This window comes from Hyla sarda, chromosome 6, assembly GCF_029499605.1.
Source record: "Hyla sarda isolate aHylSar1 chromosome 6, aHylSar1.hap1, whole genome shotgun sequence".
Classification (NCBI taxonomy): Eukaryota; Metazoa; Chordata; class Amphibia; order Anura; family Hylidae; genus Hyla; species Hyla sarda.
In genome coordinates this window covers 263,560,589-263,579,423 of record NC_079194.1, presented here as the reverse complement: position 1 = coordinate 263,579,423, position 18,835 = coordinate 263,560,589, and the positions used below count along the sequence as shown (strand labels likewise).

Sequence of the window (18,835 nt, the reverse complement as noted above, 5' to 3'; positions counted from 1 at the left end):
AAACTTAATTCGCAAGGTCTATCCCAGTCCATTCCGGACATTTTTAAGGCGAGCGCGAGACCCAAGATGGCTGCCGCGAGTTCCCTCATGTCTGAGGAGAACTCAGAAGATGAACAGGCGCCGCGGGCTGAAGATCTTACACCGGCGGCCATGTTCCGCAATATACAAGCCCTGTTTAAACGAGAGCTGGCCCAGGCAGTCGCCACTTTTACGGAGCAGATCCAGGATCTAACCCAGCGGGTGGCGGATGTGGAATCAAAAGTTGATGAGGTGGTGGAGGCCCTGGAGACGGATCGACGCGACCTCGATGACCACACAGAGAGAATGCTAGCGCTGGACTACAAGCTGGAGGACCTGGAAAACAGGTCCAGAAGGGCGAACCTGCGACTACGAGGTCTCCTGGAGTCGGTTACAGATCTTACAAAGGTGCTCACCGATCTCTTCTATGAACTCGCCCCGCAGCTTGAGCCAGAGATGTTGCGTTTTGATCGCATCCATAGGGCCCTGGCCAGGCCAAAGAACGCTGACCTCCCTAGGGATGTCATCCTAAAGCTGCATTACTCAGAGGTCAGGGATGTGTTATTGTCCGCTGCCTGGGAGCGGCAGACCTTGCCGGGCATGCCGCCATCAGCGAAATTGTATTCGGATCTGGCCACGACCACTTTAGCCGGCCGCAGGGAATTCCGCCCTATCACGCTGGCTTTGATTCAGAAGAATGTGAAATATAGATGGGGGTTCCCGTTTTCGCTCTCTTTTCAACTGAATGGTCGTGCCCATACAGTCCGCACCATGAAGGAGGCGCTCGAGACCTTTACTACTGAACACATGCAACCGGTGGACTTACCTCCATTGCCGCAGAGGGCGAAGAGACCTTCCCGCATCTGGACTCTGGCGGGTCGCAACCGCGGACCTAACAAAACCTAATGAGGACAACTTTACTTAACTAAGGGACACCATACTTACCGGCTACTCGGGATTTTGGAGTATAGCGCACCTCATCTACATTTTCATCTCCTCCTCGCATTCCGGATGGATCCCTTGTGATGTGTTTGTGGCGGACCACAGACCGGACTAGTGCACCACCGAGATGGAGCCGAAATGGGGAAGTATGACGGGTTGTGGTGGATCTCGAACCGGCTTTCCTCACCTGTTCTTTTCTCTTTTGTTGTTTTCTGTTGTATGTTTCTTTTCTGTTTTTTGTTTGTCAGTTCACAGGTACCACTGGATATTTTCCTTTACAGATTGGATTGTATATTGTGGGACTGATACTGCATTTCTCCTGGGGGTGATTTTGCTACCTTCTATTATGTCACTATTACTATTTAGCAGGGTTTTTATTAACTATGTGTAATATCATCTCGCACAATGTACGGGGTTTCAATTCTCCCCACAAGAGAGGGAAGGCACTGAGTGCCTATATGAAGCTTAATCCAGATGTTATTTGCATTCAGGAGACGCATTTCTCCTCGGGGTCTATTCCCAGGTTCTTTCATAAATCCTATCATAGATTTTACTTCTCTCAGTACACTACTAAGAGTAGGGGGGTTATGGTACTCCTTCGGGATACGTTCCCGTTTCAAGTAATGAACGTGACCATTGACCCTGATAGCCGCTATGTTCTCATTGTGGGTTCTCTGTATGATAAGCGCTTATGTATTATTAATTCCTACGCTCCCACTGATGCTCCTATCGAGTTCTTTATATCTATGTGTGGGCTGGTTGGGTCCCAGACATGTGATTGGTTGATTTGGGCAGGCGACTTTAATTTTGTTATGCATAGTAACCTAGACCGATCACATTCCGCCCCGCTTCGCAGGTCTGGGGCCCAGCAATGCCGCTTGCAATCCTTGTTTGCGGATCATAGCCTAGCTGATGTATGGAGGGAACACTGTGGAGGGAATAGGGGTTACACGTATTATTCACCATCACAGGGCACATACACCAGAATTGACTGGATCCTGACCAGCACATCTTTATTGCCTTTACTCACATATGCTAGACATGTGCCCTGTGTATGGTCTGACCATGATATGGTCTTAGCTAACTTTCACTTGACGGATAGAACATCTGTACCTTTTAAGTGGAGGCTGAATGAATCCTTGCTGACGATGCCCCGTATTAAGATGCAACTAGAATCTGACCTATCCTTGTATTTTCAACAGAATGACACACAGGGAAGTGACCCTCGATGGACTTGGCTGGCCCATAAGGCCTACATGAGGGGTCGTATCATTTCCATGGCGACCGGGGTTAAGAGGGATCGTAATAAAACCCTAGTGGCACTTGAGGCTAAGTTGCATAGACTGACGATTGCCCATCAACAGTCCCCTTCCCTATACTTATATAAGGCACTGTGTGACACCCGGACGCAAATTGATGCTATACTCTCTTGTGCGGTGGAGAAGGCGGTTCGTTGGACGAACTCTACTTACTATCGCTTTGCGAATAAGCCGGACCGTCTGTTGGCATCTATGTTGCGTAATACGGCTTCTTTTAATAAAGTACATGCGCTACAGTTGCGCCCGGGTGTCCGTACATCAAACCCTGACAAAATCTATGAGGCTTTTCATATATACTATTCCTCGCTTTACTCTGGCCCTATTTCTTCTTCTTCTGATATTCCTACTCTTGCCTCCTTCCTCTCTGATGTTTCTCTTCCCTCTATAGAGCCCGACGCCCTGGATACGCTCAATGCTCCATTCACGCTAGAAGAAGTTACTGATGCCATTAGCAGACTTAAGAATGGTAAGTCGCCGGGACCAGATGGTTTCACGGCTGCTTACTAAAAAAAAATTTCCACCGTCCTGGCTCCCTATCTCACAGCCTTATTTAACTCACTACATAAAAACGATCCCATCTCCCATGATTTTTTAGAAGCCCATATCACGGTGCTCCCGAAGCCCCATAGAGATCACCTTCAGGTTTCCAACTATAGGCCGATCACATTATTGAATTTAGATACCAAATTGTTAACTTCCATATTGACTCGGAGGGTGAACCGGTTTCTTCCATCGTTAGTACAAGCTGACCAGGTGGGCTTTGTCCCGGGCCATCAAGCCCCGGACAACGTTCGCAAGATAGTGAATTTATTGCACTGGTCTCATACCACATCTACACCGCTAGTGGCTCTAGCACTGGACATAGAGAAGGCCTTCGACAGTGTAGCTTGGCCATATATGTTTACAGTATTGCGTAAGTTTGGTTTCCAGGGATCTTTCCTCACTATACTCCGACACATATATTCCAATTCCATAGCTTATCTTAAATTGCCTTCCACCAAGCCTACCCCTATAAATATTTGTAGAGGCACTAGACAGGGGTGCCCTTTGTCGCCTGCCCTGTTCGCTCTAATGATGGAACCCTTGGCGGCACACATAAGGCAACTGGAGGATATCCGGGGGGTGAGGGTGGGGGGGGGGACTATAAATGTAGTCTGTTTGGAGATGATTTTTTGCTTACAGTCACTAATCCACTAGTGTCCTTGCCTAATTTGATGAGGATTTTGGATATATTTGCCTCTGTATCGGGTCTGCGCATTAATGTGGCCAAATCTGAAGCGTTATATTGTAATGTCCCCACTCACGTCAGACACCTCATCTCACTGAACTTTGGATTTAGAGACGCCATTGGTGGCTTGCAGTATCTGGGGATAAAATTGACAGAAAGGTTTGCGTCGCTTTATGAGGCAAACTATGTTCCATTGTATAACTCACTTAAGGCTGACATGAAGAGATGGGATTATCCTTATATCTCCTGGGTGGGTAGGATAAATGTTGTCAGAATGGTGGTTTTGCCCAGGATACTGTATCTTTTTCGCTCACTGCCCATCCCTGTTCCCAAAAGTGACCTAATGGCATTACAGAAGGAAATTATGACGTTTGGTCCCATAAAAGACCTAGGATATGTAAACCTATAATGCATTACCATAAACAATTAGGTGGCTTGTCAGTACCCAACTTATTAAATATTACTACGCAGCGCGCATAGCTCAGCTGGCTCAGGTTAATATTGTAACGGGCGCTCCACGGTGGGTGGAATTGGAGGGGGCCCTGGTGCTACCATACTCCCTGACTGCGCTCATGTGGTCAGGTCAGGCGATTTCAGTGTACTTGCCTTCTTCAGCTCTTGTAACTCTACATGCATTGTCTCTTTGGCGTCGGGTTCGCTTTAAGTTCTTACTGCAATCTTCCCCCTCCCCTTTACTTCCATTTCTCTCGCACCCCCTCTTCCTTCCTGGCCTTTCACCGACTGCATTTCAATGGTGGACGGACAAGAACCTTACTTACCTTTCTAGATTTCTGGTAGGTCGCACCTTCCCGACTTTGACACAGCTACACCAACAGTTCAGTGTGCCAGCCTCAGAACAATTTAGGGCACGACAAATAGTGTCTTTCTACGGATCATATAATATATCTGGTAGATTAATTGATCCTACCTCATTTGAAAGACACATGCTGTACACTCCTGATAGAACTGGGCTTCTTTCCATATTATACGCACATTTTAATGCCCCGCCGGCGGAAGCTAAGCTTAAATACATGACGCAATGGGAGGAGGACTTAGGGATATCTCTTACCTTGTCACAGTGGAGGGAGTGTTGTACCGTGATTAGCAAGGGGAGCTGGCAGGTTTCCCTGTCTGAGACTTCTATCAAACTAATGCACCGGACGTACAGGGTTCCTACGGTACTTCACGCTATTTTCCCAGAGGTGTCTCCATTGTGTTTTAGAGGATGCACTGTCAGGGGAACGCTGTATCATACTTGGTGGAGCTGCCCTAAGGTAACAGATCTATGGTCAGAGGTCTTGGGCATTCTTTCCAATATCCTCCCTGGTAGAGTCCCGAGGGACCCGGTGTACTGTTTGCTGGGTCATAAGCCTGCAAGGATGCCGTTCCGTACGTTTAAGTTGTTACAATTCGTATTCTTGGCTACCCGTATTTACATAGCTTCCCAGTGGAGAAGGACCGGCACGCTGCTGTTGCAAGGGACCTCCATCTCTTCAGCTGCTCTCTGCTGTGGTCTTCCCTCTATGCATGCTGTTGTTCCTGCAGGGCCGCTATTCCTCTTTGCACGCTGCAAGGGACCTCCACCTCAGCTGGTGACCTCCATCTCTATAGGGGTCCTCCACCTCTGCAAGGGACCTCCACCTCTAAAGGGACCTTCACTTCTGCAAGGACCTCCACCTTCTGTTCTAGCCGTTACAGGACACTGGAAACTGGGTGAGCTTGTTCTTTTTTTCTCTGGGTTTGGCTGACTTTCGGCTGACAGGCATTCGCCGCCTAGGTCACATACTATTCCTGCACAAGCTGTATGTCTAAAACGCCCGGTGGTTCGGCTGAAACCACCTGTTCTACCTGCTCCGCTTCACGTCCCAGCCCTCCTGTGCCTTCCACCCAGGATGCCTCCCCGGAGTGTGCGGTCCCTGACCCTCCCCCAGTTTGGGTGTCCTCTGGGAGTTTACCCCATTGGGTTTATTCTTTATATATTTCTGTTAGCATGTGTCTTTTACTTATCTAGATGACTTGCTGTATGCACATGATAATACCAGTGCATCTATATTTGATGTTATCATCCCTCTCGTCCTCCACTTTTCTACCTGTACAACCTCTCTACCTCACGGTATAAGTTTTATGTATTTTTTATCATGTGTACTAATAGACTGATAATTTTTTGATAATATATATCCTGGTCTTTTTGTTTGCAGGGAGGAGACCAAATAGTTTCCAGGGAGGAGACTACTGCCTTAATGCAGTCCTTCTTGCCCCCCACTCCCGGGAGGCTCGTTCAGCATCTTCCGGCTGCCCCTACCGATGCTCTCACAAGTGCCCTAGGGTCATTTGCTCTGACTCCTCACCTGATAGGATGTCTCCACGCCGCTCTCTCTCTCCCTTTCCCATTCTACCAGGTGGCGTCCTTGCTCTCACGGTCGCTCTCCTGGAGGCCGCTCCCTCATCCCAGGACCGCCATTCCAGGTCTACTATGCCTTGTTCTAGAGCTTTCACTACCCGTTCCCGGTCTCCTGGGGAACTGGTGGACGCAGACTCGGACCCACATTCGGAGACCGAGGAGCTGTCATCCATGTCGGACATGGTGGACAGTCTGGTGTCGGCTGTCAGGGACACCTTTCACCTACAGGACCCTGGAACATCGTACTCAGCTCCAGAAGTTTCCTTCCACTGCACTCGCCGGACTCCCAAGGTCTTCAGCACTCATACAGAGTTTGATGACCTGCTGGAAACTGCCTGGAAGGAACCTGAAATACTCTGGTCTCCAAATGGACGGCCCCTCCTACAGTGGACCCTCCAGTCTCTTGCTTATCCAAGTCCACCACTCTTCCTCTGGCTGATGTCTCTTCCTTCAAGGGCCCCATGGACAAGCAAATTGAGAATTTAGCCGCTGTGCGGCCTTTGCTTCTGGCAACTTGGTGGCTATCCGCCGCTCTATGTGGTTGAAGGCCTGGAATGCCGACACGGTCTCCAAGAAATCGCTCACTGAGATGCCCTTCACTGGCGGCCATCTTTTTGGCAAACGCTTGGATGAAATCATCTCCGAGGCTACAGGCAGTAAATGCTCTCTGCACCCTCAGAATAAGGTGCGTTGCACCGATTCTCTCTGCCAAGTCCTCTTTGTTTCGGCCCTTTTCAGTCCTTTGCCTCAGGCCGCCAAGACAAACCAGCGGCTTCGCAGTGCGCCCCTCCTGGAAGCAGGACGGCCGTTCTAGATGCTTCTCTGCAAAGCCAGGTACTCGCAAACCTATCTCCGCCTGAAGGAGCACCCCCACCCGAGCCTTCCTCCCAACCAGGACATTTGGTTGGCGCAGGTCCAGGATTCCTGGGTTTGGGACGTTGTTTCCGACAACTACTGAATCGAGTTTGGTTCTTTTACCTAGGATCATTTTTTCTGGTCCCGTCCTCCCCGCTTTCCGGCCCTGGATGCGGCTTTTCTGTCTGCGCTCCACACCCTCCTTGCGCAGGGGGTCATTTTACCAGTTCCTCCCCAGGAATGTTTTTTGGGCTTCTATTCAAATCTGTTCGGCGTTCCCAAAAAAGGGGGAAAGGTCTGTCCGATTCTCAATCTGAAGCTCCTCAATCGGCACTTGCACCTGCGGCACTTCCGAATGGAATCTCTCCGTTCTGTTGTTGCATCCATGGACCAGGGTGATTTCCTGTCTTCGGTGGACATCCGGAATGCCTACCTCCACATCCCCATTTTTCCGGCTCACCGGCGATTTCTGCGGTTTGCCGTTCCTGCTGGTCATTTTCAATTTGCGGCCCTGTCCTTCACCAGGGTCTTCACCAAAGTCCTGGCGGTGGTGATCCCTATCCTCCACTCTCGGGGGGTGTCGATGCTCCCTTATCTGGACGATCTGTTGATCAAAGCTCTGTCCTTTGCACAAAATCAGGAGAGTCTCCACATCACTCTTCAGACCCTGACCAGTTTCGGGTGGGTGAACAACCGGAAGAAATCCAAGCTCTCTCCCCCCCCCCCCCCATTCTCTAGTCTTCCTGGGGCTTCGCTTTGACACCAAAAAGGCTCGGGTTCTGCTTCCACCAGACAAGCGGTGTGCTCTGCTGTCTGGGATCCACCTATTGCGCCGCCCGGAACCAGTGGCCATCTGTTTGTGTATGGAAGTATCTGGCAGGATGGTGGCAGCCATGGAAGCCATTCCTTTTGCTCCATTCCAGTGCCACCCTCTTCAGTGGGCCATCAAGTCTCCTCGGTCCCTCCACCGCCGTATCTATCTGCCCCCCACGGCTCGCCAGTTGCTTCTTTGGTGGCTCTGCTCTCCACTCCTCCGAGAGGGATCCTTCTCCCTCTGCGTTGGCAGATCTTAACAATAGATGCGAGTCTCCTCAGCTGGCGGGGAATTTTTCAGGACCGGACCGTTCAGGGCCGTTGGTCCCCCCCAAGAAGCCGGTCTCCCCATCAACATCCAGGAGCTTCGGGCCATCTTTCTTTGTCTCCTCCACTCTAAAATGTTATTCTGGGGTCGTCCGGGTCCAAAAGGACAACGCCGTGGCTGTGGCCTATATCAATCGCCAGGGGGGCACTTGCAGCCTCGCGGCAATGACGGAAGTGACAACCTTGTCTGGGCAGAATGCCAGGTTCCCTCCATTTCGGCAAGCCACATTCCGGGGGTGGATAATGCTATATATCTGGCCCCTGCAGAGCATCTATATACATATGCGCCCCCCCCCCCCCCCCCCCCGCAGCACTATGTGTGAAAAGTATTCTATCAGCAGCGCATAAGGGCTTTTCACACATAGCCCTGCGGAGGTATAACATTATAAATGCACTGCGGGGGGCATAACATTATAAATGCACTACTGGGGGCACATAATGAATGCGCTGCGGGGGGGGCATATCTTTATAAATGCACTACGGGGGGCAACACATATTTATAATATCCGTTTCTATTCCATTATTTTTGACAGGAGAAAAAATACTGCATGCAAGTCTTTTTCCCACCCAAAAAAACGGAACAGGAAGCAAACTGGTGATAAAGGATTGTAAAAAAATCCCATTGACATCAATAGGATTATTTTACAGCCATTTGCAACCAGTTTGAAAAATTATCAAACGGATTGATAACAGGCATTTGTTAATGGGGGCAGTAATGTGAACAATCCCTTACCCTCAGCAGTGTAGTAAATACAAGATATCGGACGCTTTTAGTAGATGACTGCTCACCTTACGAAAGAGAATGAACTGCATATAACCCCAATAAAGGGGTACGCAGGTGCAGAGTTGCTGCTGAAGCTGGGAGGTTGCAGGAAAACAGGAAGGCATTCTGTCCTGGATTAAGATGCAGAGTGGGATATGGAAGAAGACCTCTAAATCAGGCGCTGCTGATACTCCATCAAAAAGGAAGGAGGCAGGAATAGTAATTAAGTCTGTAGCAGGACCAGTTTATTAAAGAAAAGAAAAAGTGGATGACGCATTTCGAGGAGAAACCCCCCTCTTCCTAAGATCAGTATATAGATAGAAATATAGACAGAAACCACAACATATGGAGGTTAAAATGCTGTGCAAATTGGTGCCAAATACAGTAGGAGGGGCCCACGGGTGTAAACAAAATACAAAATGCAATGATAATGTTCAACAAAATAGTAGCAAACACAGATAAACAAAGCTGTATACATACTGTACATATAAGCAATAATCTCTTGATGTCATACTCTGAAGATTCCAGTGTACTTTTGCCACAGTCTTCCGCTTTAATAACGTTCACAGCATCTTTCTGTAAACATGCTGCGATCGCGTCCTGCGCTTCCTGTGTCAAGGATACATCGCAAGGGGGTTGAAATCACGTGACCGACTTGGCTAATCATATTCTTGGGGGTGGAGCTGAGCATCGGTCCGGATCTTATCAGTTACACAGGGAGAGCCGATAATGTTACTCACCAGGACATGTAGAAAAGAGTCTAGCGCTGTCAAAGTAAGTATGGTAAGTAGAGTGATAAGATGCAGTCGCACGTCAGTTTCAAAATCAGCATGGTGAATATAATGGAGAGAATTGATAAATGGTTGTAAAACATAGAGGTATATCCGTTAAAGGTGCATGGAAAAATAGGTATAAAACCATAAGAAAGTTATATTATTGCATGACCATAAAAAAAGGAGTATTGCTATAGTACAAAGGGGATAAAATGAAATAAAATAAGAGGATATAAACTTATAATGCAGTTAATAAAGAGTACTAAATGATTAAATAAAGAAAGAAAGAAATGATAACTAAATATAATAAATAAAAAATAATAAAAATACTAAATAGATAAAAAGCTGTACTGGGGCATATATTGAGGACAGTAAGGACAGTTGAGGTGGGGCATCCAGAGGAATACAGAAATAGGCTTAGGATGCACTTCACAGGGAATACTGAATCATCTCATTTAAACCAGACGGCACTAAGGTCCACAGCTTATAAATCCAGTAATTTTCTCTCTTCCTAAGAGTACTAAATCTCTGTGGGTTATCTTTTGGAATACATTCAATTGGGATAACTGAAATATAACTGAAATCATGGTTATGGCATTCAGTGAGATGTCTTGAGACGCTATGAAGGATAAACCCATTTGTGGTGTTACTTCTATGTTTGTTAACTCTTTCTCGCAGACATGGTATCGCGCGTCCTATATACTGTAGCCCACAGGGACTTTCCAGAATGTATTCCACATACTGGGATAAACAATTTAAAAACCATTTAATACAACATTTTCCCCCTGTCTTATTGGAAGAAAATTCTTTAAACCGATTTTTTATGTTTGCACAACATTTTTACATCTATAGAGGCCACAAGTATAACAACCCACTAGGGGCAAGAAATGAGAGGTGCCTGTAGTCTTTGCTGTAAGCGTACTGGGGGCTTTGATGTTTCAGAGTGTTTTTGCCCCTCCTAAAGGTTATGTTTTTTTTTTTTTAGAGAGAACATCACAGAGGTATGGGTCACTGAGTAAAATGGCCCAGTGTTTAGACAGTATTTCTTGTTTGGTCTTCTTAGTGTATGTTGTAATGAAATTTGAGGACCAATCACATCCTGAGTCCCGTACTTGTGACTTTGTCAAACAGTATGACTGAGTGATAGAACAGGCTCTCTTGTAGACAGAGTTAACTATAGCCTTTTTTTTTAACTTTGAACCGGGCCTTTAGAATCTTTCTCTGTTCCGTAATATCACTTTGAGAAGTACAGATTCTCCTGATACGTTTGTATTGACCGAAAGGTATATTGCACAACCATTTTTTCCCCCTCGAAACATGTCATCCACTTTTAATTTTGTTTAATAAACAAGTCCTGCTACAGACTCTATAACTATTCATGCCTCCTTCCTTTTTGGTAATTGTGTATCAGCAGTGCCTGAGTTTAAAGGTCTTCTTCCATATCCCTCTCTGCATCTTAATACATTTGTCACATATTTAGCGTTCCTTGTGCCCTGACTATTTTATTAGTCTGCAGGATTTTCTGTGTGTTCCTAAAACAAAAAGTCCTGTAGAAACCCTGCACAGAACATAGGGGGTTAATTTCCTATTTATCAGGTCTATTTATGTATTTATGGCATTAGAATGGCTGAGTTATTAAAAGTATGGGGCCTAAAAAAAAATTCTGTCTTACAGAAGAGGAGGGGGAGGCTCCTGCTGCAGCCAGTTGTCTTACAAGAAGATACAGGACAGAGAGAAGGAAAGGGCACAAAACTGATCTTTTAGGACACCTATGGATGATTTCCTTATAGTTCTGTGTTATTTGTGGTATAAGAAACAATATGGTCAAATGCAATTAAGGAGATTAAGGAAATAGGTTTTGGTATATTGTTGTTTTTTTTTTTTTTTTTTTTGTGTTTAGTGTTCCAACACCATTGTTTCTTCCAGCCATATTATTACCAGTCACTGCTACATGTATATAGATCACGAGGAGGATGTACAAAATCATGTAATTTTTTTCCTCTGCTATTCTTTCAACACATTGACCACTTTATTCTTATGACTAGAGTGAGTCCATCAAGCCGGAAGAATTTACCCTTGAAATTTTTGAGCGGTTTCTGAATAAGTTATGTCTGCGCCCGGACATTGATAAGATCTTACTGGAGCTGTAAGTTACTTGTTTCTTTGTATCTAATTTTTTCTAGACTTTGTCTATGACTACATGTTGTGATCTGATATGGACAATAGACATACACCATATTTTCCATGTTATGACCAAAAAAGTTATGGACCATTTTCTACTAGTATGTCATGGTCTACAGCTTTAATTCTCTGATCTCTCACGCAAGAAACCTTTCATCTTAAATGGACACTCTCATTAAAAAATTTTTTTGCTATTGAACTCCTTATGGTAAATTAAAATCTTTCTAATGTACTTTGTTTAAAAACACTTGTCCAGAGCACATTTTCTCCTATCTCTTGCACAGACTTTGGACTCCTGCTGTCCTGGCAGAAGACCAAAATCAGGAAATGCAGTCTGGAGTGCTGAGGTGGGGGGTGCAGCCTTAGCCAATCATAGCTCATCTCACACACTGACCGCTGTGGACTGTGTGTAGCAGAGTGAGGGAGGAAGTTCTCCCCTGTATGGCTTCAGATGATGTAACGCCTGCTGGGTAACGCCCCTTCCCAATCTGTGAATATGACTGAGCAGAAAATACAGAGCAGTATCAAGGTAGAAAAATAAAAAATAAAGGTAGTTTATCATGATGGGGGTAGTGAACTGGGAGGATTATACAATTTAACAAGATCATGAGAGGTACTCTTTAACCTGTTAAGGACCCATGAGTCCGCTCCGATCTATAACGCGGGGCCACGGCGTCTAACAACGGCCGGGACCCGTGGCTAATAGCGCGCGGCATTGATCGCGGTGCCGCACGCTATTAACCCTTTAGACGCGGCATTCAAAGTTGAACGCCGCGTCTAAAGTGAAAGTGAAAGCATGCCGTTAGCTCAGGGAGCTGTTTGGGATAGCCACGGCGAAATCGCGGCATCCCGAACAGCTTACAAGACAGCCGGAGGATTCCTACCTGCCTCCTCGCTGTCTGATCGCCGAATGATTGCTCAGTGCCTGAGATGCAGGCATGAGCAGTCAAGCGGCAGAATTATCGATCACTGGTTTGTTATGAGAAACCACTGATCAATGTAAAAGATCAGTGTGTGCAGTGTTATAGGTCCCTATGGGAGCTATAACACTGCAAAAAAAAAAGTGGATATCCTCTATGGTGTACCTCGTGCGGAGGCGTTGGCAGAAAGTGACTCTGCTGGCATGTATTTGCTTTTAATTTCTACTGAAGAAAGGGTCGTGCGCTATCTGCAAAAGAACCCTGAAACGCGTCACGCGTCTAGGATATTCGCATAATATCACATTTAAACACAAAGTGTGAATCTGGCACCAGTACCTGGAAAAGATTGAGACCAGTACAACTTTAGCTCAAAATCCGAGCCGGATTTTTTTTATACCTGCTACAATCTGAGCCGAAATCCTGCTGTGAGAGAATCATCTGTTCACCCGCCCAGGACTCCATCATCACATCACGAGGGACGCCATACCATCTAGCGGTACCCCCTCCGTTAACAACAACGCGGAGGCCAGGGGAGACGCTCTGCCAAGCGCACCCACAGAAGCATTCGCTCTGCCAGCAGAGTCACCTTCTGCCAACGCCTCCGCACGAGGTACACCATAGAGGATATCATACGCAGAGTCCTACAGGAGCGGGTGAGCGATACTACCAGCAGCATTATTTGTATGAGCTCAATTAAGTAATTTCAGTAACCAGTCACAAGTTACACCAGTGACCTTATATCATTTGCTATTATTTGCAAAGACTATAATACTGTTCAACAAAGGACTTGTATCAATCTTTCAGACCGGAATTTTTTCAATCAGACCTCATACATATAACAAGGTCACCAGAGTGCTGGACATTATTTTACATTTTTGATCTTTACGTATAGGGGGTGTATTTCCACTTGGGCCCAGTGGTTTTGTTCATCCTGTTATATTGTATGCCAGAGGATATATAGTGCATTTTTACTATTTTATATTACAATTTTATATTTGCATTGAATAAAAATATTATACTTATAGCATCCTATGTTATTTTATTCAAATATCATTATGTACCTTTCGGGGTAGAATCCTTGAGGATTGGTTATACACGTTGTACATTAGATTTGTAAATTACTTCTATTAGAAAATCTTAATCCTTTCAGTACTTTTTAGCAGCTGTTTGCTACAGAGGAAAATCTTTATTTTTTAAATTTCTTTTTAGTGTTGTCCACAGTGCTCTCTGCTGACACCTGATGCCCATATCAGGAACTGTCCAGAGCAGGAGAAAATCCCCATAGCAAACCTATGCTACTCTTGACAGTTCCTGACATGGACAGAGGTGTTAGCAGAGAGCACTGTGGACAACACAAAAAATAAATTAACTAAAGTAAATAATTTCCTCTGTAGCATACAGCCGCTAAAAAGTACTAAAATGATTAAGATTTTCCAATAGAAGTAATTTACAAATCTGTTTAACTTTCTGGCACCAGTTCATTCAAAAAAAAAGTTTTCCACCGGAGTACCCCTTTTAAACTTACAATCAAGAAAAACACAGGAAAAGAGATGTTCGGCACTGTTTACTTCTGCTCTCAAGGGATACACTATACAGAGTGTTATATAATCGGAAACTGTCTCTTTGCTTTAAGGCGGTGCTCAGATGAAGTACAGCAATGAAATCAACGTAGAACAAAGGTAAAAGAATAACGTCGGCGACTCAGCAAATCTTCTTTCTTTTCTTTTATTGCAAATTCACACTCACAAAATACAAATAGTATAAGGGGTGGACTAGTTCAGGGGGGGGGGGGAGTACAGGTGGGCGACAGCAGCTTGTTGTTTCGCACTAGTTCATTTCTTCGTCAGGCCTAAAAGAAAATGGACTTCTCTAGGATTGTATACAGTTCTGTTATTCCTAGAACTTATCACCAGCTAAAAAACTTCACCACGTGATTTAAAAAAGTAACAGGTAGGAGGTGTTCAGTTTCGAATACATGGAGCGGAATGATGGACTAGAAAAAAGCTATTTTAGTTATTAAGAGCATACTGCCATATCTATTTTGTCACTCAGTCCTAGTGGTCCTGTAGCTTGTGTTTTAATAATCCAATGTATTTCTCTTTGTAATAAGGGGGAGATTTATCATCGTTGCTTTGGTAAGCGAGTTCTGTAGGCACTTTCTTAATAAATGTGTATCTGCTCTGGTACCTGGTACAGCTTGTACTTCTTCTATCCCTGCAAATTTGAGCACTTCACGTTTTCCTCTGTGGGCTTTGTTCATATGGGATAAAAGGCGGGGAGCTCCCTTTCCGGATCGGAATGAATAGAAGTGTTCTCTTATGCGAATGCATAATTGCCTTATAGTTTTCCCAATGTAAAAAAAAGCCACAAGGGCAAAAAATAACATATACTAGATTTTTAGTTCTACAAGTAATCAAATCGTTAACTGTGTGTATTACTTGTCCCACTCTAAATGTTCTAGCTCCTAAATTATATCTGCAAAAATTGCAGTTCCTGCATGCATAATTCCCTTGTGGAGTAATTTCTTGTAACCATGTAGTTCTAAGTGAATGTTTTCGATTTTTTTAATATGTCACCAATAGTACGATTTTTCTTATATGCGATTAATGGTTTTCGGATGGCTATTTGTCTAATATCTTCATCAGCTTCAAGAATATAACTATATTTACACTTCTAAGAATCCATACCTCCAGTACATCAAATCCTATGTTCCCTTCGTGGACGACATCTTGTTGGTATGGTGGGGTACTGCAGCCCAATTCACTGAATTCGTCTCATACCTGAATGTCACTAATACTGTTAATATGTCGTTGACAAAGCAGTTCGGATGTACTGGAATTTTTGGACATAAAAATTAAAATAGAAAACCAGGTCTTGAATGAAGAGAAATATCAAACACAAGTGAATGAATTAGAAAAGAGGTTATTAGAAAGGGGGTACCCATATATTCTGATTAAACAAGGAAGGGAAAAAGCGGACAAGAGGGACAGAAAAGATATACTCCAAAAAAGTACCTGGAAAAAACAAGATGAGAACACAAGAAGGTTTGTATTTACATTCAATAATTCTCCAGTCAATAAAATCATAGAACAAGCGATAAGGAGAAACTGGTATATTCTTGAAGCTGACGAAGATATTAGACAAATAGGCATCCGAAAACCATTAAACGCACATAAGAAAAATCGTACTATTGGTGACATGTTAAAAATCGAAAACATTCACTTAGAACTACATGGTTACAAGAAATTACCCCACAAGGGAATTATGCATGCAGGAACTGCAATTTTTGCAGATATAATTTAGGAGCTAGAACATTTAGAATGGGACAAGTAAAACACACAGTTAATGGGGTACTCCGTCCCTGGCATCTTATCCCTTATCCAAAGGATAGGGGATAAGATGTTAGATCGCTGCAGTCCCGCTGCTGGGGAGCCCTTGGATCCCCGCTGCGGCACCCCGCTATCATTACTGCGCAGAGCGAGTTCGCTCTGTGCGTAATGACGGGCGATACAGGGGCCAGAGCAGCGTGACGTCACGGCTCCGCCCCTCATGACATCACGGCCCGTCCCCTTAATGCAAGTCTATGGCTGAGGGTGTGACGACCACCACGCCCCCTCCCATAGACTTGTATTGACGGGGGCGGACCGTGACGTCACGAGGGGCGGAGCCGTGACGTAACGATGCTCCGGCCCCTGTATTGCCCGTCATTATGTGCAGAGCGATCTTGCTCTGCTCAGTAATGATAGCGTGGTGCTGCAGCAGCGATCCCCGTGGTCCCCAGCAGCGGGACCCGGGCGATCTGACATCTTATCCCCTATCCTTTGGATAGGGGATAAGATGTCTAGGGGCGGAGTACCCCTTTAACTAATTGATTACTTGTAGAACAATAAATCTAGGATATGTTATTTTTTGCCCCTGTGGCTTTTTTTACATTGGGAAAACTATAAGGCAATTATGCATTCGCATAAGGGAACATTTCTATTCATTCCGATCCAGAAAGGCAGCTCCCCGCCTTTTATCCCATGTGAACAAAGCCCACAGAGGAAAACCTGAAGTGCTCAAATTTGCAGGGATAGAAGAAGTACAAGCTGTACCAGGTACCAGAGCAGATACACATTTAGGGGGAGATTTATCAAGGGATTTAGAGCAGTTTTTTTGCTTACAAAAGTCACACAAAAAGTCGCATGTGCACCTAAGCAAGTTTTTTGTGCGACTTTTGGCTGTAAGCAAAAATGAACAAAAGAGCTTACCAAAGTGAATTTCATTTTTCACTTTGCAGTAGTCAGGGATTTATCAAGTGCGAAAGTCGCACAAAAAGTCGCAACCGCCTCCAAAGCCGCGTAAATGTAAGCAAGTCTGGAGCTGGCTTACAAAACTTGCTTTGGAGAGCGGGATTTCATATTTCCCACTGGGAGCCGAGACCACGGCTCCGGCAGGAAATATGAAATCATATCGGTACAAAGGAGCCCGGGCTGACCTCACTGTGCAGCCGTCCGGGCTCCGTTTTACCCCCCACCCCACGGTAATCTCCCGCCGACTCCCCCCACCCCTCATCTCCCTCTGGTCATCTCTCCCCCTGGTCATCTCTCCTCCCACCCCACGCTCATTCATCTCTCCCCTGCCTGGTCATCTGCCGCAACCCCCCCCCACTTATCTTCCCCCCCCCCCCAGTTATCTTTCCCCCGCTGCCGGCCCCCCCAGCTCGTCTCCCCCTGCCCGGTAGTCTCCCGCAACCTGCCACTTACCTTTCTTCCACCGCTGGTCACCTTCATCTTGCCGCCTGTACATCTCCCACCCCGCCGATTGCTGTTGCAGGACCATAACTCCCAGCATGTCCTTTCATTGAGGACATGCTGGGTGTTGTAGTTGCAGCGGTGCGCAGTGGTAGATGCAGGTCGGCCGGCTCCCCGGAATATGAAACTACAGTGTAATCTCATATTTGCCGGTCTGGGCTGTGATTGGGTCTACTAAGGGTCTACTAAGCCCCGGTTTAGTAATGGACTCCATTTATTAGACAGCTTCCATTACTAAGCCTGTAAAGGAAATTTTAAAATAAAACACAACACGTTTAAAAAACTTTTATTCCCAAAAAAAAACACTCCCCCACAAGCCCTCGTTAAGCATTTTATTAATATTAAACCAAAAAAACGTGGTTCATCGTAGTCCACCGAATCTGGAGAAGTCCACAGGATACATGGATCTGAATTGAGAAGAAAAATAAAATAAAATGGGTTAGTACATTCAGGGGGGAAAAAGTTGTAAAAAAAAAAATGTAATAAACATACACACACATATATATATATACACACACATATCGCACATTTTTTTTTACAGCTGCGACTTGAGGTGGGGTGACAAAGTGCTGTTCTGAAGTAATTTATTGGTTTTTGCTTATGTATGCTAAAAAAAAATGGTATTCAAAAGGGATTTATTGTATTTTGCTTATGTAAGCCAAATTTATTAACCCCCTGTGATAGTATGATAAATTTGTCATACATAAGCAAAACCAAAGGCAAGAAAAAAATGCCTACAGAACTACCAAAGCAACGATGATAAATCTCCCCCTTATTACAAAGAGAAATACATTGTATTATTAAAACACAAGCTACAGGACCACTGGGACTGAGTGACAAAATAGATATGGCAGTATGCTTTTAAAAACTAAAATAGCTGTTTTCTAGTCCATCATTCCGCTCCATGTATTCCAAACTGAACCCCTCCTACCTGTTAATTTTTTAAATCACGTGATGAAGTTTTTTAGCAGGTGATAGGTTCTAGGAATAACACAACTGTATAATCCTAGAGAAGTCCATTTTGTTTGAGGCCTGAGGAAGCACTGAACTAGTGCGAAACAGCAGCTGCTGTCGCCCACCTGGTCCCCCCCGGACTAGTCCACCCCTGATACTATTTGTAATAATAATTTGCAATAAAAGAAAATAAAGATTTGGTGAGTCGACGATGTTATTCTTTTACCTTTGTTCTACGTTGAACTCGTAAAAGCTTACCCCATCATAAAAAATTACATATTACTTCGAAGCATATTTAGAAAAAATCTGAAATTTTAAAATGTTTACATTGGCGTTTGAGCCCCATGAGAAGCTGACACTTTTTCTTCTGTAGACTTAATTTCTCATCAGTTTCCTATATGGATCCCTACTGACAGTAGGTGTTGGTCACAGCTCACCTCCTCCGGCTTCCTGTCCAATGACCTCTGCTTTGGTCACAGACCATGCCTAGAAAACTCTTGTATAGAAGTCAATAAACATCTCTAGTCTGCAGGTTCTTATAGTCCATG

General features: G+C 45.0%; 1 protein-coding gene across 4 annotated transcripts in view; it reads left to right on the top strand.

The window, feature by feature from the left end:
- Positions 1 to 18,835, top strand: part of PLCB3 (phospholipase C beta 3) — a 249,247-nt gene that overhangs the window by 130,365 nt on the left and 100,047 nt on the right. For all 4 annotated transcript variants that reach the window (XM_056527175.1, XM_056527176.1, XM_056527177.1 and 1 more), the window contains exon 8: positions 11,485 to 11,585. In XM_056527175.1, coding sequence (XP_056383150.1) covers positions 11,485 to 11,585 — 101 coding nt within the window. The remainder of the gene's footprint in view (positions 1 to 11,484; positions 11,586 to 18,835) is intronic.